The sequence below is a fragment of the Staurois parvus genome, unplaced genomic scaffold (genome assembly GCF_062004578.1).
Source record: "Staurois parvus isolate SC_StPar_1 unplaced genomic scaffold, SC_StPar_1.0 ptg000014l, whole genome shotgun sequence".
NCBI lineage: Eukaryota > Metazoa > Chordata > Amphibia > Anura > Ranidae > Staurois > Staurois parvus.
Genome location: NW_028317810.1, coordinates 7,005,277 through 7,031,197, shown reverse-complemented (window position 1 = coordinate 7,031,197; position 25,921 = coordinate 7,005,277). Strand labels below are relative to the sequence as shown.

Genomic DNA, 25,921 nt, shown 5'->3' with positions numbered 1-25,921 from the left:
CATGAAGTAGGATTTGGAAAATATAATATCTCTTTGATTATTTTATGTTTTTTAGGGTGACAAATAGAGGTAGAACATTTTTATTATGAACATATGGAATAAAGGTGCACAGACTAAAGGTATAATCTTTTAATGCTGCGCTGCTGTGTCTTCAATGGATTAGTAAAATGTGTTATATAGTGGTGAGTGTCAAGATAAAGTGGGTCAATGTATTACTGGAATTATTGTATCCACAAACAACTCACTAAATACCAGTATAATCAATAAGATGTATCTAAATAGATACAAATAAACACATGAATATAATATCAAATATAAATAATTCTAAATCACACCTGCATGTGGAACTATATCATGCTTAAGCAAAAAGAGGATAAATAAATATTTCGATATATAGTCTTTCTTTAAATAAGTTAATTCTTTAATAATGTAACACTTCTTCAGTGATTCTGGAAACCATCACCATTCATAATAGTGCTCCAATGTATATCTCAATGTATACCATTCGTGCCACCTCCAGTACCTCAGTGCTCACAGAACTCTTACCTTCATGGAGATGTACATGGACCTATTGATGTTAGTATATCAAGATTCCTTCTCAGGATAACTCCTCCAACACTTTCTGCCCACAAGGGGCCCTCCTGACATGTTCCCAATGCTCCAGCAATAGTCAGGATGTGGTACAGAAAAATGATGCAAAACGATGGACTGTGCTTCCACATTCATAATTTCCGGTCCATCATTTGTCTCCGCTTACACCCTACATGTTACGTCACGGGACTTCATCAGGGAAAAAAGCGGCAGGCGGATGACACGTCCATAATTAGCAATATGCAATTCAATGGGCTGGCAGACAGCGGACTGGATGTGACATATGCGGAAGCGCAATCTGGTTTCCCCAGTTGTTTTACTGTTTTTTTTAAGTTTTATTGATGTAAGTGCAGTACTTTTTAATCTTCATACTACACTATTGTAGGCCTTTCTGTTTCCCCCCATTTGAGCAAAGATTAATAGGGCCATGTGAATGCAAAAGAACATTAAAGGGACCCCAACCATTCTATTGTTGGAGCATTGGGAATATATGAGGAGTGCTCCTAGTGGGCAGCAAGTTTTAGAGGAGTTATCCTGGGGAGGAATCTTGATGTACTAACATCAATAAGTCTATGTACATCTCTATGAAGATGAGAGTTCTGTGAGCACTCAGGTGTTGGAGGTGGTACGAACGGTATATACTGAGATATTCCTTGAAGCACTATAATAGATGGTGATGTATTACAGATTCGCGGAAGAAGTGTTACATCATTAATTAATTAACTTATTTAACTCCTTCTCACCCGGCCTATTGTAGGATGACAGCCAAGCAGGATCCCTATTATCTAGGAAAGACCTCATACAACGTCCTCAGGATAGTGCCTTGCGTGTGTTACAAGGGTCATGCTCCTGCATGTTCTGTCACCGGCTATGTCCAGCGGACATGTCCAATGAACAATCACTACACCAGCCCACTGTCAGTGTCATGTCATCTGCTGTGACCAGTCACAGCAGATCACATGACAGTTGTAAACAATTAATGGCTTCCTTTCATGCTATTCATTGCTTACAACTGTGCTGCTAGTTGTGATTGGTCACAGTGGTCACATACATACATAACACATACATACATACAAAAATACCAATAACAGCCCTTTTGTAGCATGTGATCAGCTGTGGTCAATCACAGCTGATCACAACAAAAATTACTGAATGAATCAGTTTCATTCAGAAAAAATGCTTGCTTATACCAATGAAATTCGTTGGTATGAGCAATCATAATGTGTAAAAAAAAAAACCCAATCACTTGCCCAGAGTAGTACAGTGTTAACATGGAAACATTGTATTGCTCTGGTCACAGAAGTAGAAACAAAATAATTAAAACATTTAAAAAAGTAATACAATTATTATGTATTTATTATATTAATTATTATTTATTATTTTAATTATAGAATTAAATTACATACTGTTGCTAGTCAGTGTCCCTGATCCCCCCCCCCCACCAGTTATATGATGACATTGTACTGCATTCATGACAGTATGTCACAAAAAATATTTGTGAACATTTTTTTTCATTTCTTCATTTTCTAGAAAATGATGAAAAAAAAAATTACAACTTTAAAAAACTCACCATGCCTCTTACTAAATACCTCAGGCTGTCTACTTTCTGAAAAGTGGTCATGGTGGAGGGTATTTGTACTGTCCTGGTGTTTGGGCCTCAAGAAGTGAGATAGGCCATCAGTACATCAGGATTTATCGATTTGTTACATATATACCACAGTATGTGGACTCTATAACTTTCCTACCAACTAAATAATAAACACTGATTTGGGTTATTTTCACCAAAGAAATGTAGCAGAATACATTTTGGCCTAAATTTGATTAGAAAAATTATTTATTTGCAAAATTCTATGACAGAAACAAAAAAAAAATGCAATTTGTTCTGTCTTTTTTCATTTGTAGCACCAAAAACAAAAATCCCAGTGGTCATCAAATACCACCAAAGAAATCTCTCTTTGTGCAAAAAAAATTATAAACATTTCATCTGGGTAGAGTGTTGCATGAGCGCAAAATTGTCATTCAAAGTGCGATGGTGCTGAAAGGTGAAAATTGGCCTGGGTAGGAAGGGCATAAAAGTGCCCGATAGGCAAGTGGTTAAAGTCTATATATCAAAATATATATTTATCCTCTTTTTGCTTCATCATGATAGTTCCACATGCAATAGTAGCAGGAGCTATACTTACGAGAGAGGTGTGATTTAGCACTATTTATGATATTTGGTATTATATTCATGTGTCTGTATTTATTTAGATACACCTTATTAATTATACTGGTATTTATTGAGTTGTTTGTGGACACAATAATTTCAGTAAAAGATTGACCCTCTTTATCTTGTTACTCACCACTATATAACACATTTTACTAATCCATTGAAGCCACAGCAGTGCAGCGTTACAAGAATATACATTTTTCTATACGTTTGTGGTAACAAAAGTATATGCTTACAGCAGCTGTAACAACTTTACTGTCTTTACTCACTTGTATCTTTACTCACATATATTGCACATGGGTTGCACAGGAAGTACACTTTATATATTTGACAAGATTAAAGGTACACCTCAACTTCACAGTAGCACTGTGATCCAAAATATCCTAATTTATCAATAAAGTGCATAATCATCGTAATGAAAAAGTCCTTTAACAGTCCATAAAACGCAAAGAAAAAAGTGCTGTGCTTCTTCCAAACTGTTCACCAAACAACTTATGAACTCCTGAGACCCCTCTCCCTTCAGGAAAAATCTCACAAAAAATGGAAAGTTCCTGAAGGGAGGGATCTCAGGAGCACATATAGTATTTGGTGGACAATTTGGGAAGAAACACAGCACTTTTATCTTTGCACTTTTATGGACTATTTGAAGACTTGTTATTATGATTATGCACTTTATTGATAAATTAGGATAGTTTGGATCACAGTAGCACTGTGAAGTTGAGGTGTACCTTTAGTCTGTGCACCTTTATTTCATATGTTGATAATTTTTTATTCATTAAAGGAGAAGTACAGCCAAAGCTCGTTTGGCTGTACTTCTACTGTGGATCACAGGAGTGCAGTTTGTTCTGCACTGCTGTTACCCCTTTTCAGCCAACAGGGGCTGATGCCCGCTGTCAGCTGATGTCACTCAGCCAGTCCAAGCTGGGGAAAGATCCTGACTTTAAAGTTGGGATCACCCCAGAGTCTGGAGTGGCACATGGCTCAGCCTCTCAGCAAGCTGCTGAGTGCCTGAGCTAGCCACTCCCTCCTCCTCTACAGCCCAGCGCTCCAGTGTGTGCAGGGGTGACAGAGCAGACAGTGGTGACAGTGTGACAGTCATCAATCTCTGCTCACAGCAGTGGTGAGAACTCAGGGATCATTGGTCATGTGATCACTAAGTTCTCACACTTAGAGCCTGGGGTTGAAAGATGCAGCATCGGAGCGATGCTGCATCCACCTAGGTAAGTATGATTTTGGGGGGGAAAAAAAACCCTTCTCTTTTAATAAGGTGGGAGCAGTGAATAATGGTAGTTTTACAGTATAAAAGTTTAATATTTGTCTGATACACATATAATTTGTGCACAGATTACCAAACTCTGGGGAACTTGTGGAACGACCGCTGTTATTTTCTGTAAGAGTAACTGCAGCCAGTGTAAACCCAACACATATTAAAGAAGAGGTTTAAAATCAAATTAGATAAATAATTTTATATTTGTTCATATTGATAAACTGTGCTTTTCTTTTTTCTGTAGGTGAACAACTGATTTAAAATAAAAGTTTTACCCTTTTCATGGAAAGTGTTACACTGTCTGGAATTGTAAGTATTTATTTAAATTTTATTTTGCTACCATTCTTTTTCTTATGTAGAGATCCTTTGCTCTGCAGTTATCTCTAATTTAAATGAAAATTAAACAAAATTTAAATTAAATGATATTTACTTGTCTGGATTCTGTAATTTTTGCTAAGTCTAGTGGGTTGTTTACTTCAGCCTGTTGCTGGAAGGTTTCAGTAATCAACATGGGAAGATTTAACCACTAGGTCATAAGTATTTATTTGACTCAGCTAATCCCTGATAGTGTTGCTTAGAGGTATGGTTTGTGGACAAGTCCGGATTGGGACAAAACATAGGCTCGGGCATTTTAGACTGAGCGGCCCATTTGTTTTTTAAACAAAATTACAATTTCCGGTTTGTGAGAGATGGGGGGGGGGTTGAGAGAGATGGGGGATGAGATAGAGGGGGAGATAGGGGGGGCAGAGAGAGGGGGGATGAGAAAGGGGGAGATGAGGGAGAGAGAGGGGAATAGGGGAGATGAGGGAGAGGGGAGAGGGGGGGGTGAGGGAGAGAGGGCATGAGATAGAGGGGGATGAGAGAGAGAGGGGGGATGAGAGAGATGGGAGGATGAGTGATAGTTGGGGGATGAGGAGAGAGAGAGGGGGGGATGTGAGAGGGGGGGGTGAGGGAGAGAGAGGGAAGGGGGAGAGAGAGGGGGATGAGAGAGAAGGGGAGATGAGGGAAAGAGAGGGGATGGGGGAGAGAAGGGGGTGAGGGAGAGAGAGAGGGGGATGAAAGAGAGAGGAAGGATGATAGAAAAAGGGGGGTGACAGGGAGAGAAGGAGGGAAAGAGAGAGGGGAATGATAGAGGGAGGATGAGGGTGGGGGAGAGAGGGGATGAGTGAGAGAGGGGGGGGTGAGTGAGAGAGGGGGTAGGAGAATGAGATAGCAGGGGATGGGGTGAGAGAGAGAGGGGGAGATGAGAGAGAGAGAGAAAGGGGGAGATGAGGGGGTGGGGGATGAGAGACTGGGGGATGAGAGAGAGGGGGATGAAAAAGAGAGGGAGGTGAGAGAGAGAGGGGAGGATGAGGGGGGTGAGAGATAGAGAGGGTGGGGGAGAGAGAGAGAAAGAAGGAGGGTGAAGGAGAGAGGGAGATGCGAGATGAGAGGGAATGAGAGATAGAGGGGGTGGGGGGGTGAGAGAGAGGGGGGAGAGAGGGGGGTGAGTGAGAGAGAGGGGGATGAAAGAGAGAGGGGGGGATGAGAAAGAGGGGAGAATGAGCAATAGAGGGGAGATAGAGAGAGAGAGGGGGGGGATTAGAGAAAGGGGGAGATGGGGGAGAGAGAGGGAGGGAGAGAGGGGGTGAGGGAGAGAGAGGGGGATGAAAGAGAGAGGGAGGATGAGGGGAGTGAGAGAGAGGGGAGATAAGACAGGGGGGTGACAGAGAGAGAGAGGGACAGAAAGAGAGAGGGGGGATGAACGAGAGAGGGAGAATGAGGGTAGGGGAGAGAGGGGATGAGGGAGAGAGGAGGGTAGGGGAATGAGATAGAGAGGGATGGGGGGAGAAAGAGAGGGGGTGAGAGAGAAAGAGAGGGGAAGATGAGACAGAAAGGGGGAGATGAGGGGGTGGGGGGTGAGAGAGAGGGGGGGTGAGAGGGGGTGAGGAAGAGAGAGGGGAGATGAGAGGGGGATGAAAGAGAGGGGGGGATGAAAGAGAGAGTGGGGTGAAAGAGAGAGGGAGATGAGAGAGGGGTAGTGAGATATAGAGAGGGGGTGAGGGAGAGAGAGAGAGAGAAGGGGGATGAAAGAGAGAGGGGGAGATGCGAGAGGAGAGGGAATGAGAGATAGAAGGGGGATGGGGAGAGAGGGAGGGGGATGAGAGAGGGAGAGGGTGAGATGAGAGAGAGGGGGGAGGGGTGAGAGAGGGGGGAGAGAGGGAGGTTAGGAGGGCTGGGGGAGAGAGAGAGATGGATGAGGGGGGTATTAGAGACCACTAACCCTGTCCCTATCTGCATATATATATATATATATATATATATATATATATACAGTCATGGCCGAAATTGTTGGCACCCTTGATATTTTTCCTGAAAATCAAGTATTTCACACAAAAAAGGTATTGCATTAACACATGTTTTGCTATACACATGTTTATTCCCTTTGTATGTATTGGAACAAATATAAAACAGAGGCAGAAAAGCAAATATGACATAATGTCACACAAAACCCCAAAAATGGGCTGGACAAAAGTATTGGCACCCTTAACTTAATATTTGGTTGCACACCCTTTGGAAAACATAACTGAAATCAGTCGCTTCCTATAACCATCAATAAGCTTCTGACACCTCTCACCCGGAATTTTGGACCACTCTTCCTTTGCAAACAGCTCCAGGTCTCTCTTATTGGAAGGACACCTTTTCCCAACAGCAATTTTAAGATCTCTCCACAGGTGTTCAATGGGATTTAGATCTGGGCTCATTGCTGGCCACTTCAGAACTCTCCAGCGCTTCTTTGCCATCCATTTCTGAGTGCTTTTTGACGTATGTTTGGGGTCATTGTCCTGCTGGAAGACCCAGGATCTTGGACGCAAACCCAGCTTTCTGACACTGGGCCCTACAGTGCGACCCAAAATCCTTTGGTAATCCTCAGATTTCATGATGCCTTGCACACAGTCAAGGCACCCAGTGCCAGAGGCAGCAAAACAACCCCAAAACATCATTGAACCTCCACCATATTTTACCGTAGGTACTGTGTTTTGTTCTTTGTAGGCCTCATTCCGTTTTCGGTAAACAGTAGAATGATGTGCTTTACCGAAAAGCTCTATCTTGGTCTCATCTGTCCACAAGACGTTTTCCCAGAAGGCTTTTGGCTTACTCAAGTACATTTTGGCAAACTGTAGTCTTGCTTTTTTATGTCTCTGTGTCAGCAGTGGGGTCCTCCTGGGTCTCCTGCCATAGCGTTTCATTTCATTTAAATGTCGACGGATAGTTCGCGCTGACACTGATGCTCCCTGAGCCTGCAGGACAGCTTGAATGTCTTTGGAACATGTTTGGGGCTGCTTATCCACCATCCGGACTATTCTGCGTTGCAATCTTTCATCAATTTTCCTCATCCGTCCACGACCAGGGAGATTAGCTACAGTGCCATGGGTTGCAAACTTCTTGATAATGTTGCGCACTGTGGACAAAGGCAAATCTAGTTCTCTGGAGATGGACTTGTAACCTTGAGATTGTTGATATTTTGCCACAATTTTGGTTCTCAGGTCCTCAGACAGTTCTCGTCTCCTCTTTCTGTTGTCCATGCTTAGTGTGGCACAGACAGACACACAATGCAAAGGTTAAGTGAACGTCTCTCCTTTTTATCTGCTTTCAGGTGTGATTTCTATATTGCCCACACCTGTTACTTGCCCCAGGTGAGTTTACAGGAGCATCACATGCTTGTAACATTCTTATTTATCCGCAGTTGTGAAAGGGTGCCAATACTTTTGTCCAGCCCATTTTTGGAGGTTTGTGTGACATTATGTCGAATTTGCTTTCTTTCCTCCCTTTTTTTGTTTTGTCCCAATACACACAAAGGGAATAAACATGTGTATAGCAAAACATGTGTTAATGCAATACGTTTCGTGAGAAATACATGATTTCCTGGAGAAATATCAAGGGTGCCAACAATTTCGGCCATGACTGTATATATATATATATATATATATATATATACACACTGCATGTTGAAATGTGTTTTTATATACTACAAAATATATGAAAAATATTTTTAAAGATATATTTTTTAAAAATATATTCTTCAGATTTTTTTTAACATATAAAAAAGTAATTTTAACATATATTTTTACATATATTTGTAAATGCATTAAAAAAAATGTAGATTTGCACTTTTAAAGACATACAGTATATTTGAAATGTATTTTTTAAAATATTTTTCATACATTTTGTAATAAAAACGCAATTCAACATGCAGTACTGTTTTGCTAGCACAAGAAGAAGAAATAATGCTATAAGAACCTGCCACCATTACGACTGATGCCTGAGACCATTACCAGCTGCTGCCACCTTTGCTGTCTCCCACCAGTACCAGCTAATGTCTGTATTACCAGCTCCTGCAACCATTTCTGGCCTCGTACCATTACTTGCTCCTGACTCCTCTGATGGCCTGAGCTACTACCAGCTCTCTCCAGTACTCAAGCACTTAGGTGCAACACACAATGGGGTTGATCCAAGAAGAAGCTCTGAACTAGGGCTGAGCTCTGCTGATTTCTTTCATCCAATCATGTGCAAGTAAAAATGCTGTTCTTTTAATTTTCCTTGCATGTTCCCCTCAGATCTAGAGCAAATGCACTTTTAGTGCACTTGCAGTGCACTTCCAGATGCACTTGCAGTGCACAACCTACCTACCTTTAGTAAATCAACCCCAATGTGTCCTCAACTTGACCTCAGCTGAAAAAATTGTAGTGTTTGCTGCACTTTTATAAAACCACTGCTGGCCCATCACCATTACCAACCCTAACCACCTCTGCTGTCCCACCTCTGCCACCATTAACAGTTCCTGCCACCATCAGCAGCTACTGTTAGTGTTGGAAATACACTGGAGGACTCCAGGAGAGGATGGTCAAGTCTGGTAGCAGGTGACGCAGGGTTCCGCATAGCTCAGAGTCTAAAGGCCAGAACTCCTGATAGTGAAGATAGTCTTTTTGTGTGACCCCAGGGGGTGACCCCTGGGTTAACCTCACTCAAGATGAGGTCACAAACAATCAAAAGATTTCCCAGCACACTTACAAGTTAGCCTTCAAAACAACCAAAATGACCCTATATAACAATTCACGTTAATAGCAGAGGGTTTTGTTTACACACATTTGCAAATATATGCATAAGCTGCAGTGCGCATATCAAGGTTCTTCTGTATGCTGTGGTCCTAACTCTATAAATTTCAGATCATCCCAAGTAGCGCATATAGCAGTGGATAGAGTAAGGGCAGGTGTTCCTGATGGGAGCCTACCCCTCCTTAAAGGCGCAGGGATGCACATGGCATCCACCCAAGACCAGGGACAAGAAGGTATTAGAAAGTAGGTCTGGAGCAAGAAGGTACACTGCAATTATATTCCAGAGGATGGAGCTGGTTGCAAACACAGTAGGAAAGGTACAGGTCAGAGGTCAGGTCTGGCAGCAAACTCAGATAACCAGAAAGGAAGCCAAGAGTCGGGGCAAGTAGCAGACTAAGATAGCCAGAAACAAAGTCAGTGGTCAGGGCAATTAGCAGACTCAGATAGCCAGGAAAGAAGCCAAGAATCAGGGCAAATAGTGGACTCAGATAAATGGGAAACAAAGCTAGAGAACAGTATGGGAATCAATGGAGGAAAGTAGGCTATATAGCAGTGATGTACAGGGCTCAACAACTAGCTTGCAGGAATTTTGCTTATATTAATCAGCAGCTGAGAGCTGAGAACTGAGAGCTCGGTCCAGTGCAGGAGCAAGGTGAAGCATAGCACATGTTGTGAAATTAAAAGTAACAGATTATCAGCAGCTTTTACTGCTGCTCTGAGACATTTTTGCTTCCCCTGCCCTATCACCATTTCCATCCCCTGCTGCCTATCTTGGTCTGCCACCATTAGCAGCTACTGCCACCTCTCTGGCCTTCTGCTGCTACTATTACCAGTTCCTGCGACCTCATCTGGCCTGCCTATGCCACCACCATTACTAGCTCCTTCTACCTGGCATAGCATGCCACCAGCTCCTACCACCTCTGCTGGACTGATATCATTACCAGCTCCTGCCACCACTCTTGGTCTATTCTGGTGCTCTGGCACTGTAAAGATACCATGCATTTTCTACAGTTGGTCCTCAACTGCAGAATGTCTAATGTTTGCTGCTAGGTAAATTCTGCATTGCACCTCCAAGTGTGCAGCTTATTATAATACTTAGACATTGTAAAGCTGACACACATAATGTATCTGAAACTGGGTCTCAACTGCACAATTTGTTACATTTTGCTAGAACAACCAAAAGAGAGAATAAGATATGGAAATATAGCCAAAAGTACTTTATTACATCACATAATATAAACACAAAAATGATAATCCCCCTCCAAAAATACTCCCAATATCCATTTAATAGTGATGTCTTTTCCAACAAAAAAAGGACATCACATTCTTGCAAATTCAAAGTATACTACTGACAGGCTTTGTCCCATTCCTACATCAGGAATATGAGATGACCCTCCGAGGTGAACCATCCCTTGCTTTGCCCATCCTTAGCAATGTGTTTATCCTTTTCCAGCTTGCAGGGACATGACTGCCAGCAGTTTATGTGAGCACAGTACACTACCTAATCAGCACCAAATCAGGCAGCCCTATAGTTACCTGCTCTGGTGAAGCATGTTCATGGTAGGGATTGATTGATGCCATGAGTAACAGTACATTTGTGTGGCATTTTTGAGGTCTTGGAGTGTGCCTGGGTAGTGGAGCTTTTGAGAACTGGATCTGTTTTGTGTTTTGAGTGGAGTATACTCTGTGACCAGCATGGATGAACAGCTCCAAACATACCTACTTTGAAGGACTGTCAGATGCTGTGAATAACCGCTGTTTATTTGGTCAGTGTTACATGCTGTGTTCATTAATGGTTATATTATCACGTTATCAGCAACTAGTGCACAGATTCATCATGCAGTACATGTCTTAATGTGTTCCAATGAGGGTTGAAAGTGTTCTCATACATTGGGTGACTGATTCAGTATTAAATATACACTTTCCCTTAGAGCCACTCTCAGCGGTATGCAGTACCTGTGCTTTTCAATACAGCGCACTGGTAATACAATCTTTGCTTTGTACATGCTAATGAAGGTATGGTTATTTGAAACTGTGTATCAGTGATGGTTCTTTAAGAGTGAGCTTTTTATGAAGTGTTTCACCTGTTGATATTTTATTGGACTCTTTGTCATAGAGTGCATTGGAAACTCACTCACATCTAAAGTACTGGGCTATACAGTTCTGGTCCTTAAAGGGGTAATTAATAAGAATTGCTTTGTGAGTGCAATTCAAGCATGTACCACTACTATTAGATAGGAATAAATGTACCAGGACTTTATTGTGCTCCAGCTATTATGTTTGAGTTTCCCAGCATCTGAGGTACTGTTTAACAATAGACTGTGTATCTAGCATATAGACTTTCACGGATGCATTGGAATGTTATGAACTGTGAATGCGTGCTGTCTATATATAGTTACAAGCACTTCTGTGTATAAGGCTAACATATTTTAGCTCATTAGAATACGCAGGAACACAATGCAGTATTCTTTTCAGTGACAACATTGTCATCACCTTTAATATACAGTGGGAGTATTTTTTGAGGGGGAATTGTCAGTTTTGTATTTATATCACATGATGTCATTGTTTTGGCTATATTCCTATATTTTATTCTCTTTTTTTTTTTTAATTATATCTTTTATTGAATTTTCCAATGCATAAAGAGAACCTATTACACAAACACTTCACATATATATACATAATTCCCTTTTTTCATCACCTTATCCCTTACCCCATCCTCCCCCCATCCAATTACCCCTGTCCACATCCTATTACCTAGTCTCTATCCTCTCTTATGGTTATCTATCTGTATCTATATCCCTTCCCTCCCACCTCCACTCTCTTTCAAGTACTCAAGTACTCTCTGTAGACTTTTCCCCTTAAACTCCAACTAGTTCTGGATATCTTTTAGATGTTTTAAAATTTAACCAGCTACTCGATTTCCAAAACCTTTTTGTTTTATCCTCCTCTTTGTGATATAACTCCTCCATCCTATAAATATTTTCAACTCTGTTTATCCAATCATTTATGCTTGGTAGCTTCAGAGCTTGCCAGAATTTGAGAATCAAGCCCTTAGCTGCATTGGTTAAACTATATAGTACCCTATTTTTATGTAGTTTCACTAAAAGCTCAAAATTATAAAATAAACACGTTCACTGGTCTTTCTGTACGGTGATCCCACATATTTCCTGAATATATTGGGTTATTCCCTTCCAGTAATCCTGTATCTTCGGGCAATCCCACCAGATATGTGCCATTGTTCCCTTTTCCCCACAGCCTCTCCAACATAAAGGTGAAACATCTACTTGTTGTTTATGTGCCACACTCGGTATAATATACCATCGCGCCAAACATTGATAGTTCATTTCAACTGTGCTCATATTCATCACCTCATGTGTTAGTTTAAATATTTTATTCCTTTGTTGCTCATTTAATTCTGTTCCAAGCTCATTTTCCCATTTTTCCAAGAACTGGGGAGGATTAGCTCCATATCCATAAAGATCTTATAAATCATGGAGGTAACTTGTTTTGGAACTGCAACTACGTTCAACAGTTTTTCAAATGGATACAGATGCTCAGACATCCTCAGTGGTTGTGGGAGCATTGAAACAAAATGACCTAATTGACAATACTCATCTAATTAAATCTTGAAAAGTGTGCAATTTCCCTTTATTCAATATATCTTTCAAACGTGCATTTTTATCTTTAATCCATCTCCCAAAGATATCCTTCCCTGGGGGGAAATACTCCATTCCCACCAAAGGAGTCAATACTCCCATTCTTAACATACAATTCTTCCCTCCATGCTGCCAAACAAGCCTACTTTGTCACTCTCATCAATAGCTTGTCATCCAGGGCTCGTAGTCTCTTCTCCACTTTTAACTGTCTACTTTCTCCATCTCCACCCAGTACCTCACTCACTGCTTACGAGATTGCAAATCATTTCAAAACCAAAATTGATGCAATTCGTAGGGGCATCTCCACTGCACAGACATCTATCCCACTTAGCATACGTTACACTAAACCTCCCTCAACACTTTCCTCTTCTGACCTTGCTACTACCGAAGAGGTCCTGAGGTTTTCTCAGAAGCCCGTCTCACTACCTGCCCCCTGGATCCTGTCCCCTAACAACTACTATGGTCACCTTCTTCTTCCATCCTGTGCTCCCTCACTCACATCTTCAATCTCTCCCTCTCCAATGGTTCCTTCCTCTCCCCTCTAAGGCATGCACACATCACTCCCATACTTAAAAACCCCTCCCTGGACCCCATCAACCTGAACAACTTGAGACCCATCTCCCTGCTCCCGTTCACCTCTTAATCCTTAGAATGCTTAGTCTACAATCGCTTGAGCTCCTACCTCACTGACAACAACCTTCTTGACCCTTTACAGTCTGGCTTTTGCTCACTACACTCCACTGAAACTGCCCTACTAAAACTCACTAATGATCTACTAACTGCTAAAACCAATGGACACTACTCCGTAATCTTACTACTTGACCTCTCCGCGGCTTTCAATATTGTTGACCATCCCCTCCTCCTTAAAAAACTCCACTCTCTTGGCCTACGAGACTCTGCTCTCTCCTGGTTCTCCTCCTACCTATTGCAGTGCTCCTTCAGCGTTACCTATAACTCTGGCTCCTCCTCTCCACTCCCACTTTCTGTAGGATTCCCTCAAGGTTCTGTCCTTGGACCCCTACTCTTCTCAATCTACACCTCCTCCCTTGGTCACTTGATAAACTCCCATGGTTTTAAGTACCATCTCAATGCTGATGACATACAAATCTATCTTTCTACTCCTCACCACACCCCTTCAGTCATCTCTTGCATTACTAACCTACTAAGCAACATATCCGCATGGATGTCACTCCACTTTCTCAAACTCAATCTTTCCAAAACTGAGCTCTTAGTATTCCCTCCAGCCTATGCCCCCTCCCCTTACTTCTCCATCAAGATCAATAACACAACCATCAGTTCCTCCCCTCATGCCAGGGTACTAGGTGTAATCCTAGACTCCCATGTTCTCTCAGCCCCAAATCTAATCGCTGTCCAAATCTTGTAGACTTCACCTCCACAACATCTCCAAGATACGCCCATTCTAAACCTCGGAAACTACTAAGCAACTTATTCACTCCCTTGTTATCTCTCGCCTTGACTATTGTAACTCCCTACTCATTGGCTTACCTCATCGCAGGCTATCCCCAATTCAGTCTATCATGAATGCTGCTGCCAGACTCATCCACCTTACTAACCGTTCTGTATCTGCCACCCCTCTCTGCCAATCCCTCCACTGGCTTCCCATTGCCCAACAGATAAAATTCAAAACATTAACAATAACATATAAAGCCATTTATAACTCTGCCCCAAATTACATCACCAATCTTGTCGCCAAATATCGCCCAAACCGTCCTCTCCGCTTCTCGCGCGACCTCCTACTCTCTCCCTTGTCTCCTCCTCCCATGCTTGGCTCCAGGACTTCTCCAGAACTTCCCCCATCCTCTGGAACTCTCTACCCCAATTGATCAGACTATCGCCTACTCTGCTCACTTTTAGGTGATCTCTGAAAACCTATCTATTCAGGGAAGCCTATCCTGCCCTCAGCTAATAATAGAATCATCTACTCCTCCTACCAGTCCATCACCCACAGTTACTACCTTTTGTACCACTAGCCCCTCTCTCCTAGATTTTAAGCTCCAAGGAGCAGGGCCCTCCTAACCTTCTTGTATTGAACTGTATTGTCTGCCGTTATATTGTAAAGTGCTGAGCAAACTGTTGGCGCTATATAAATCCTGTATAATAATAATAATGCTGAATTATTTTTCCATCCTTTTTGCTTATACATTCTATCCCAAACACTTAAAACTTTCTTTGTCAAAGGACTGGTATTCACATCCAATGTGAAAAATTATGTGGTAACAAACAATCTTCCCTAACAGTGCCTTACTTAAAATCCCTTTCATATTTACCCAGCCTTTCCCTTGTGAATTAAATGTCCAATCTACTATTCGTTATAAATAATATTTCCTAACATTAGGCAGACCCGATCCCCCGTTCCCTTTTGCCCTACACAAAACCTCATGCCTAATTCTCGGTTTCTTATTTGCCCATATAAACCTGAGTATCATCTTCTTTATTATCCCAAAGAAAGACCCTGGTAGGTGTACTGGGAGCATGTGAAACTTATACAGAATTTTTAGTACTATCACCATCTTTACCAGGTGTATACGACCTATCCAGGAGGCTCCTCCCTTTGAAAGTTTCCCCAACTAATCCTTCACTTCGTTTATTAATGGAATATAATTTGCCTGATATAGGCCTTTTATTGAAGGAGTTAGTTTTATTCCCAGATAGCCTATTTCCTTTTCCCTCCAATTAAATGGAAAATATTTTTGTAAACTGAGCTTCTCTAGCTTTGGGATATTAATGTTTAAAATATCTGACTTTGTAGGATTTATTTTCATATTTGATAGCTCACCATACTGTTTTAATAGCCTCATTAAATTAGGCAATGTTATTCTAAGATTTACAAGATAGAATAACATATCATTTGCATATGCTGCCACCTTATGCTCCACTTCCCCTATCTTTATTCCTGCTATATCTACACACTTGCTTTCCCTCACCAGGATGGGTTCCAGGGATAATACAAACAGCAAAGGAGAGAGTGGGCATCCTTGTCTAGAACCATTATACATTTTAAAGAACTGAGAGAGGAATCCATTGACCTTAACCGCCGCCGCCTGACTGTTATAAAGCCCTTTTATCTACCTTAACATTTTAGGTCCTAATCCTAAGGCCTCTAGCATGTCAAACATAAATCCCCAGCTGACCCTGTTGAAAGCCTTTTCGGCATTGATCGACAGGAATATTGTCGGCAGTTTCTCTCTCTTTACTCTTTGTAAGAGGAGCAATGATCTCAAGCGATTATCCCTTCCTTCTCTTCCAGGAATGAATCCTACCTTATCCAGGTGTATCCACTCCGGCATCAGCTCCTTCAGTCTACTTGCCAGTACCTTAGCATACAGTTTTGTGTCAATGTTTAATAAGCATATGGGCCTATAACTGGCACACTGTGAGCTATCCTTCCCTTCTTTAAGTATGATCGTTATATAAGCTTGCAATGAATCCTCCCTCATTTCCTCATTTTCAACCCCTTCCCTATTGCATTCACATAACCACACATTTTAGGGATGAAGAGATCTCTAATTTTTTAAAAATAACCCACAGTATATCCGTCCAGAGTTGACAAAACACACGGCCTCTTTTGGTTGTTCTAGCATTCTTTGATTTGGGAAGCAGTCTATACTCACTGCTGATATACACTCACCAGACACTTTATTAGGTACACCTTGCTAGTGCCAAGAAAATATCCCCCACACCATTACACCACCAGCCTGAACCATTTATACAAGACAAGATGGATCCATGTTGTTTATGCCAAATTCTGATCCTACCATCTGAATGTTGCAGTAACCAGTCTGTCCATTCTCCTCTGACCTCTGACATCAACAAGGCATTTTTTCCACACAACTGCCGCTCACTGGACATTTTCTCTTTTTCATACCAATCTCTATAAACCCTAGAGATGGTTGTGCATGAAAATCCTAGTAGATCAGCAGTTTTTAAAATACCCAGACCAGTTCGTCTGGCACAGACAACCATGCCACGTTCAAAGTCACTTAAATCCCCTTTCTTCCCCACTCTGATGCTCAGTTTGAACTTCAGCAAGTCATCTTTACCACGTCTACATACCTAAATGCCTTGAGTTGCTGCATTGTGATTGGCTGATTCGCAATTTGTGCTACCAAGCAATTGAACAAGTGTACCTAATAAAGTGGCCGGCTAATATATATTTAGTTGACTTTCATGGAAACATGGAAGAACTTTATATTGTTTCTTGATTCTGCTTTGTGTCTTAAACTTTGTGGCCTATGCTGGTGTGTGGCACTGTAAAAGTGCTACACATTTCAGCTGAAAAATTTATAATGTTTGCTGCAGGTTAAATAATACTCTGTCTTCAAGTTTGTAGCCAATGTGAAAGCTCCATCACTCAAAATATTTGTGGCTATCATCTAATACAGTCTAATGTTTATTTCAAAAAGATAATAAAGGATAAAATCTGCTTTGTCTCATCCTTTTGAATTGCAGCCTAATCAGGCTGCTTACATGCTGTCCAGCTACTGAACTATCTGTGTGGCTATTGCCTCTAAAATATTTCCCTTATTTTTATGTTAGGAATAAAAATGCCACAGCTTTCCCTGTTATATTGTGACCCAGTCAAGCTGATCACATATTGTCCAGTAACCTTCCAATATTCATGGCTATTGTCTCTGAAATAAAACTCACAAATTTTTATTTCAGGATAAAAACCTGTCTTGTCTCTCCCTCTTATATTGTGACCTATCCAAGCTGCTTGCATACTGTCCAGTGGCTGATGTCAAATTAATCATGGCAGTGACCAGCTTCAGATGCCCTTTATGACAATCCATTGCATATTAGCCTTGAAAATGTGCAAAACTGATTTTCAGGATATTATCACATACACTTCAATGGGTTTGTATTTTAAATTTGCAACAGACTTCACAATGGGTTTGATGAATGCCCTGTGACTCAAACACAGACTCCTTCAGAAAGGTTTTCATTGTTTTGTTTTGTATTTTTGTAGCTATTTAACTAATGTCTCGTTTCATTGTATGCTCTCAAGAAATGTATACCACAGCAATTTTCAGACAGAGGTATTTAAAAACTAAACATTAGACAGATATGAAGAACAACCTGGACTCATATACCCAAATGTCACAGTTTTAATAATTTATAATTATATTGAAACCATATAATTTTCAGAGCTTTAATGAGTACATAGAACCATTAATTCCATTCTATGCCCTAGAAAGAATACTAATTTGCAACCTAATTCTTACCTGCAAAAGACAGAAAAAATACACCCCATTAACAATTGTGGTATGGTTTTGAAATGTGGGAAGTTAGCCACGCACCTATAAGAAGACCCATATAGATGTAGGAAAAACATCTTTTAAACTCCACACAGATAATTATCTTGTTCAAATCAAACTTGGGACCCCAGATCTGCAAGGTCACAGTACTAACAACTCAGACAATGTCCTGCATGCTAAGTTTCTAAGTATACTGTTCTGGTGGTGACATGATTTGTGTTCTGATCTAAAATTTCCTTCACCACAAGTAATTTTTCTAAAATTAATGACATAATGTTTTCCAAATCTTTTTTCAGGCTATGGATAATGAATATGAGATAAGCAAATATGCTTATAGCACTGAGGATTATTATGAAGACACATTAAATGTTATCCACAATGAGGACCACAGCAAAGTCAGTGACATAGCTATCCGGATTGCTCCTACTCTACTCTACATGGTTGTCTGGTTTTTGGGTGTCATTGGAAACGGCCTCGTCATTGGTATAATTGCTTTTAAGATGAAGAAATCTGTGAACACTATCTGGCTTTTTAATCTGGCCTTAGCTGACTTTATGTTCACATTTTTCCTACCTCTGACTGTGGTTTATACAGCCATGGATCACCACTGGATATTTGGAAAGGCCATGTGTAAACTGAACTCTTTCATTTTGGCATTGAACATGTTCACTAGTGTCCTTCTGCTGACCATTATTAGTCTGGATCGTTGCATATCTGTTGTGCTTCCTGTTTGGTCACAGAACCATCGTTCCACCAGGCTTGCCAGCTTTCTGTCTGCAGTCACATGGTTTATTGGATTCTTCCTAAGCTCACCTTCTTTTGTTTTCCGTGATACTGGACTTGAAAATAACAAGCAAATCTGTTTCAATAATTATTCAATGTTTGGTAAAAACGATTTTAATGACACCCACACTACGATGGTAGTAATAAGATTTGTTTTTGGATATATAATCCCTCTCATCCTAATAACATTCAGTTATATTACAATTGTCTTCAAACTCAAGAAAAACAAGATAGCAAAATCCAGAAAACCCTTTAAGATCATATGTACGATTATTGTGGCGTTCTTCATTTGCTGGTCACCATTCCATATACTGCATGTTTTGGAGCTATACCACCACACTTTTTCACACTATTTATTCAAGATCGGCTTGCCTATTGCCACTGCTCTTGCTATTGCCAACAGTTGTGTAAATCCTATTGTGTATGTTATTATGGGCCAGGATTTCAAGAAGTTTAAGATGAGTATTCTATCAAGACTTGACAATGCAATAAGTGAGGATACCGTGCACACACGCCTTAGCCACAGGAGCTTCACGCTGCGAACTTCAGTTACAGAAAAGGACTCAACTGCAATATAATATTTTCAAAAATCAAACCAGAAATCAACCAAAAATGCATTTCAAAAAACAAAAAGCAAATTATTAGTATGTTTAGAAACAGATACTGACAAATGATACAGGAACAGGAACAGGAACAGCAATTCACTTACTGCAGTAAGCACATATCTTTCATGAAAAAAATACTAGTATTTATAATTAGCAAAAAATAATTTGGTCTCTTCTTTACCACCAATATCACATGACTATTTTATATTTTATTATGCTGTTATTTTTAAATAAAATGAATACAAAATATAAAAAGTATTTTTACAAACCCACTATACAGTAACTATTACAATGGCAGGGCAGAAATGCAGATTCAGTTTAAAACGTATCTGTGTCTATACTATGCACATTAAAGTTTCTACATATACATGACAAGCAGTTAAAGTATACACTCACCTTTGTAAAAGGAAAAATAAAGAAATGCACATCTTTTAGCAGGTTAAAAAAAGTACATTTATTACTTTTTAATGGGAGTCTGGAAAGCATTGCACGTGCAATCAGCAGATCATGTGTGCAGTCTTAGGCTCCTGGACCTGCAGACTGTCAGTGTAGCTGTCTGCCCACATCCAGTACAGGCAGGCAGTTAGTGAATGACAGAAAGCATCAACTACCTACTACTACAACTACCTGTCAGCGCCCTGGTAGTTCATTGAGAACTAAAAGTCGTCAGCTACAATGGCTGGCGGCAGCTGTAATTCCCTCATTTGCAAAACTCTGTGAATAAATGACATAGCAGAGCCCCACATGGTCATGTTTTTTTAAATTCTGACAGAGAAGATCCCAAGCCTGCTGTCACAATGGGGGATTGGAAGGGGGTGTGGGGGCTGCTGCATCAGTAACATGTTACATCCATCCTATATGGGTTTAACATGTAACATGTTAGGAAAGGTGAACTTATGCTTTAAAGCACTTTAAAGCAAGCTCAAATTCACATCTCTTGCCAAAGGCATTGTGGATAAATTCATCTTCAAATGTATCCACAACAGATGTCGCTAAATTGCAACCTATCTTTCCCTATTTTTGGGGGAAACAGAAAATCCTTTTAATAGATGTAATATAGGTGTTTTAAGCTATGGTACTCAACTGAAATCCAACATAGTCTCGGTTATTATCTTTGAGGATGATATACCTCACAGTACATGCAGCTAGAGAGGTCAGGGATCGTCTTTATATTTCTTATACTGTTTGTTAAAAATAATTCCTTTTAATGCACTTTAATACCCATAGTCTGGGCACAAGTGCACTTTGAATGTTAGGTGGAAATGTCGGGACTAAAGGCAGTTTTTCTTTTCCGGAATACTGGGACCCTACTGATATTGGGCCTCTAGCAGTCACAGGCTGCACTTTGCCTGATAAAGTTTAAAAGATGATGTTACACAACATTATTTACCAGCTTGTATGGCTACACAGCAGTTGCAAATGCCAGTTACATTCACTTTCACATTTTACAAAATATAAGCTTTAAAACCATTTTCAGGAGTTTATAAATCTTTCCACGGCAACTACAGAAAAATACCCATTAGCCTACTAAAAATCATTGCATTGTAATGTAGTTAGGTCTGCCCGCTGGACTACAGAACTCTGACAATGTGCACCCCTCTATGTCCCATTTCATCTGCATACATTTATTTCTCAGACTGTGTAGGATAAAGGCTCTTGGTAGATGTAATTCTGGGGATCTACCCACACCATCAGGAGCTGAGCTCCCAGCAGCGGCAAGAATTTTGGAAATAATAACAGCTATTTCTTGCTACAGCAATACTATGTGGGAAGTTTATCAGTTGGTCATTCTCTGACAGTTTGGAAATCATTTTATGGAAAATGGTTATGTCTCATGGACTAAGTAATTGAAATTCTTCAGTAGCAACTCTCTTGTAAAACATACATGATAAATGTGTTTTATGTAATTTACACAACAAATGAAGTTACTTAAAATAATGTGAGGAATTCATCAGTGTGTCATTCTGTGACCTTTGGTTGGAGACCATTTTATAGGTAAGGGTGGTGTCTAATAGTCTGCAAACTTCAGGTGTTTTTTTTTTTCAGATGATTTGAAGAAAAGTAACTTCAACCAGTGCCATAACACATTTGTGGGGTGTCAGTATTGCTGTCAAAGTATTACTGAAACATACAGTAGTAGCTGGTCACTTGGCTCCAGCATTCAGAGGCATAATTTCTACATGCAAAGCTGTGATGCTAAAGCTGAGCTGGTCTTAGAGGCATGGCTCAGTGTTGCGTGACAACAGACAATTGCTGAGTAGTTTTTTTTCAGTGGACATAGCACTGAGATGTTTATTTCTCTTGGTAAAATGTTAACAGATACAGTCATCTTATGATCAGATTTTCACACTCTTTACATTGACAAGTTCAATGAATTATGATTGCTTGTAGGTGTTTACTAAATTATCACAGCGTGAAACAGATGATAAACAGCCCAACTCTTTTTTTTATCTGTCATGCACTATATGATTGTATGGCATGCTTCTTAACATGTTTAGCAGTAATACATAATTTCATGTAACATCCATGCTAGATTTATATGCTATGCAGGTACATAAAGATAAACTTTTGGCTTGTTTCCTTCATTAAGGCACAGTCATTTTTGTCAAATCTCTGGATAGTGTCATTTTTATATAATATTATAAAATAATATCTTTTGGTAAATATTGCACATTGTATTTCCAAGCTATTTTATTATATGGTTTAGAAACTCAGAGGCAGGGCTGCTGTGAGAAACCACAGGGCCCCATACAACAAACCTGACAGGGCCCCTCTACCAAACAAAACAACAGTTTACTAGGCTTCAGTTATGAATGAACACAGCGAATGATTGTTACCAATTTCTCATTTTGTTCATTCAGGAAAGAAAGGGGCTGGTAAATGAGACATATTCCCCCACTATCCATACTGAAGGATCCTATTGTGTGCTTGCAACTGCTGTTGGAGAGGAGGGAAGCTGGCAAGGGGGTCCTGGGCAACAGGAGGAAATGTATGGTGAACAGGGAGGGTGATGGGTGTGGTGGTGGCATCTACTGGGACCGACCCCCTGTATGACCCTCTGCAGTAGCTGACAACCATCGGGAGTTAGAGGAGAAGAAGCCACCCTCTCTGCCCACATCTGATTCAACCAGCTGCCTGGCCCCCCCCCTGCTGGCCTGGGCCCTGTACAGGAGGACTGGTGGTACCCCCGTATCCACGGCCCGCTCAGAGGGTTTGGTTTACTAATACTGAAGAGTGTAAAATATGGTGCAGCTGTGCATGGTAGCCAATCAGCTTCTAGCATCAGCTTGTTCAGTTAAGCTTTCACTGATTGGTTTCTATGTAGAGCTGCACCAGATTTTGCACCAGATGTTGTACTCTCCAGTTTTATTAAATCAACCCCGTAGTATCATTCTCAGTATCATTATTGTTAAAAGCAGTCTTGAAGCAGTTGTGTGGTGACAACAGAAAGACAACATTAGATTAGTTACTAGTTAGCTATCAGTAAATTGGTTGCAAGTTACTGTAGTTATCAATAAATTGCTAACTATTAATATGACAAGGAACTAGTATGAGACAGGAGAGATATGATTGATCATTATTATTTGTTAAGTGCCATCAACTCAAGTCCGATTCCTAGCGAATTGATGAATAAGAGGTCTAAAAAGAAGTCGGCTTTGTGCTAGTCTGGCGTGGTCCTCCAGTGTCATCCCCACAACTGTGTCCAACCACCTAGTGGTCAGTCTCACTTTTTACTCGGTTCCTGCAATTATAATCACTGTAGCATTTTAGGAAAATAAAAAGTATTACTGTAAATATAACTTTTTCTGAATAATATATTTCACATAACACTGGTACATTGTTGTGTTTTATGCTACAGTCCACTACTTAATGTATTCAATAAATATTTACTGTTATGTGTAACTTTTTTATAAAAATTGTGTTAAATATTTAATCGCACTTATACATCATTTAAGTAAAATGATAACCAAGTATGATGTAATTAGGATTGTGCAAAAAAAGTTTAAAAAATAAAGAAGTATCATTCAATATAGACACAGAATGCATCATTTCTTCTCAATATGCTGGTAAACAATTTAAAAGAGAAATCCACTAAAAACTTTTTATATCATATATATTTAACCACTTAAGGATCAGGCCTTTTTCTGACACTCTTTGTTTACAAAGTAAAAATCAGTAATTTTTGCTAAAACATTACTTAGAACCCCCAAACATAATAGTTATTTTGGCAGAGGCCCTAGAGAATAAAATGGCAGTCACTGAACATTTTTATGTCATGTGGTTTTTGCACAGCGGTGTTTCAAGTGCAATTTTTTAAATTAAAATACACTTTGATGAATTATAAAAAACACAGTACAAACCCAATTTTTTTTGTAAAATATGAAACATTTTGTTACACTAAGTAAATAGATACCTAATATATCATGCTTTGAAATTGTGCAAGCTTGTGGAATTGCGCCAAACGGTACTTAAAAATCTCCATAGGCAGCGTTTTGAAACTTTGTATGGTTTACCAGGTTAGAGTTACAGAGGAGGTCTAGTGCTAGAATTATTGCTCTCACACTGATGGTCACGGCGATATCTCACATGTGTAGTGCAAACACCGTTTACATATGTGGCTGTGACCTATGTGTACTTTCACCACTGCTAGAGAGCACGGGAGGGCAGGGGCACTATAAAAAATGTTTTTTGTTATTATTTCTTTAATTACTTTTTTATTTTTACACTGTCCCTTAAATTTGTTTTAACATCCCTTGTGATAACAATACAGCATGACAGCTCCTCTTTATGGACAGATGTGGGGTCTATAAAATCTTTTGCTTTTAAAAAAAAATATCATTATTGACATTCAGCCTGAACCGGAAGTGATGTCATGACATCACTCCAGTCCTCCTAGGCCATAGAGATGAGTGGAGGCCACCTTTCCTTCACTCATCTCTATGCCTTGCTGCTGCCAGTGCCAGATCAGTTCCTGGGCTCACCGATCAGCCAGGTAAGCCAACCCCACCACTTCTAAAAGTGATCCAGCAATGAATCTGCTGCTCAGATAACTTTTATCTAAAGACCGTCGTCTAAGGAAAAAATAATACTAGGGTTATGGCATTTAGCTGCAGCCATAACCCCAGTATTAAATGTCTAACTAATTACATATTTTCCCATTTAGGCGATCGGGAAGAAACAAGTAACTATAGTTTATAGAGTCCTTCTGAAACAGAAAAACTGCAAGAATGAAAAGTTCACTTAAAGTGTATCTCCAGGCAAATACCATTTTTTTAAATATAATTTGCACATTCATATAATCCTCATAGTTTTTCATTCTTATCTTCCCTATGTTTTTACTTGTTGATGCTGCCAGTTTTGTTACATCACTTGTGAGTCACATCACTTCCTGCAGTGGGATGACAATGCTGCAAGAATGGGTATAAAAGGGATATACGAGCGCTAGGTAATCTAAATTATGAGCAGCTAGCATAAAGGTATAACCTCTGAACCTTCGTTGTAAAACAACAAAAAATACAGAACTATGATTCTATTAGTAAGCTGAGCAACACTATCATAAAAATTCCCTATATGCACTGTGGCGAATACCAGTGTGCAGAGGGTCCTTCAGAATTTCTATATGCACTGTGGAGCGCTCAGATATATGCAGGTGTATAAAACTTCTAATGAAGTGACGTTTAAAGTGCAAAAGTGACATAAAAAATTATCTATAAAATCACATAAAATATCAATAAAAAGTCCAATAATTAAATATCAGGTGAATTCCGTGACTCCAGTGACTGTGAATGAGAATATATTGCACTAACCAGATAGCGCAAAATAATGCGCAATTGAGTAATCAGACCACTCCTGGTCATCTGGATCTGGAAAGGTAAGACAGGTAATCAGCGTGTCATCTCTCTCCAGGTATCAGGAATACTCATCCATCCAGCAGGGGGATCACACTCCAGGTATCAGAGATACATATCCATCCAGCAGGGGGACCTCTCCCAAAAACAGGTATGGGGCACAAAGGAATCCACCTTGAAAGGGGGGGCTCGCAATAAATCGAGCCCAAGCAGAGAACTTGATAGTGTAGTATTTAAATTTATTGATAAGTAAATCCACATCAAAGATAAATGCACTCACATCTGCAAACATCAGTATTAAAGATGGCCGCCAGCCTCCACGTGGCCTGTGCGGCGTGATGTCACCGACTGGGCTCCTCCCTAACGCGTTTTGTGCCCGAGCATGTTATCAAAGGGAGTGTGCCTCAGCCGGCCGATGCTATAAATAGGGAGATGTTGGCATGCGCGGTAAGGTATGGTGACACCATCTTGGCCTGTTCGCACATGCGTGATGCATGCGGGAGCGGCCGTTTTCCTGGTTATCCACAGACAACAAAGGAATGAGGCGGACATGGATGTAACTATGTCCTGTCCGATTACAATACTCAAA

The 25,921-nt window shown here is 40.3% G+C and overlaps 1 protein-coding gene across 3 annotated transcripts in view; it reads left to right on the top strand.

Moving 5' to 3' along the window:
• The window catches only part of CMKLR1 (chemerin chemokine-like receptor 1), a 147,628-nt gene extending 124,112 nt beyond the window's left edge, over positions 1–23,516 (top strand). For all 3 annotated transcript variants that reach the window (XM_089677056.1, XM_089677064.1, XM_089677070.1), the window contains 2 exons: positions 4,312–4,376; positions 18,392–23,516. In XM_089677056.1, the coding sequence (XP_089533182.1) occupies positions 4,350–4,376; positions 18,392–19,456 (1,092 nt within the window). In that variant the 5' untranslated portion in view covers positions 4,312–4,349 and the 3' untranslated portion in view covers positions 19,457–23,516. The remainder of the gene's footprint in view (positions 1–4,311; positions 4,377–18,391) is intronic.
• The last annotated feature ends 2,405 nt before the right edge of the window (positions 23,517–25,921 follow it).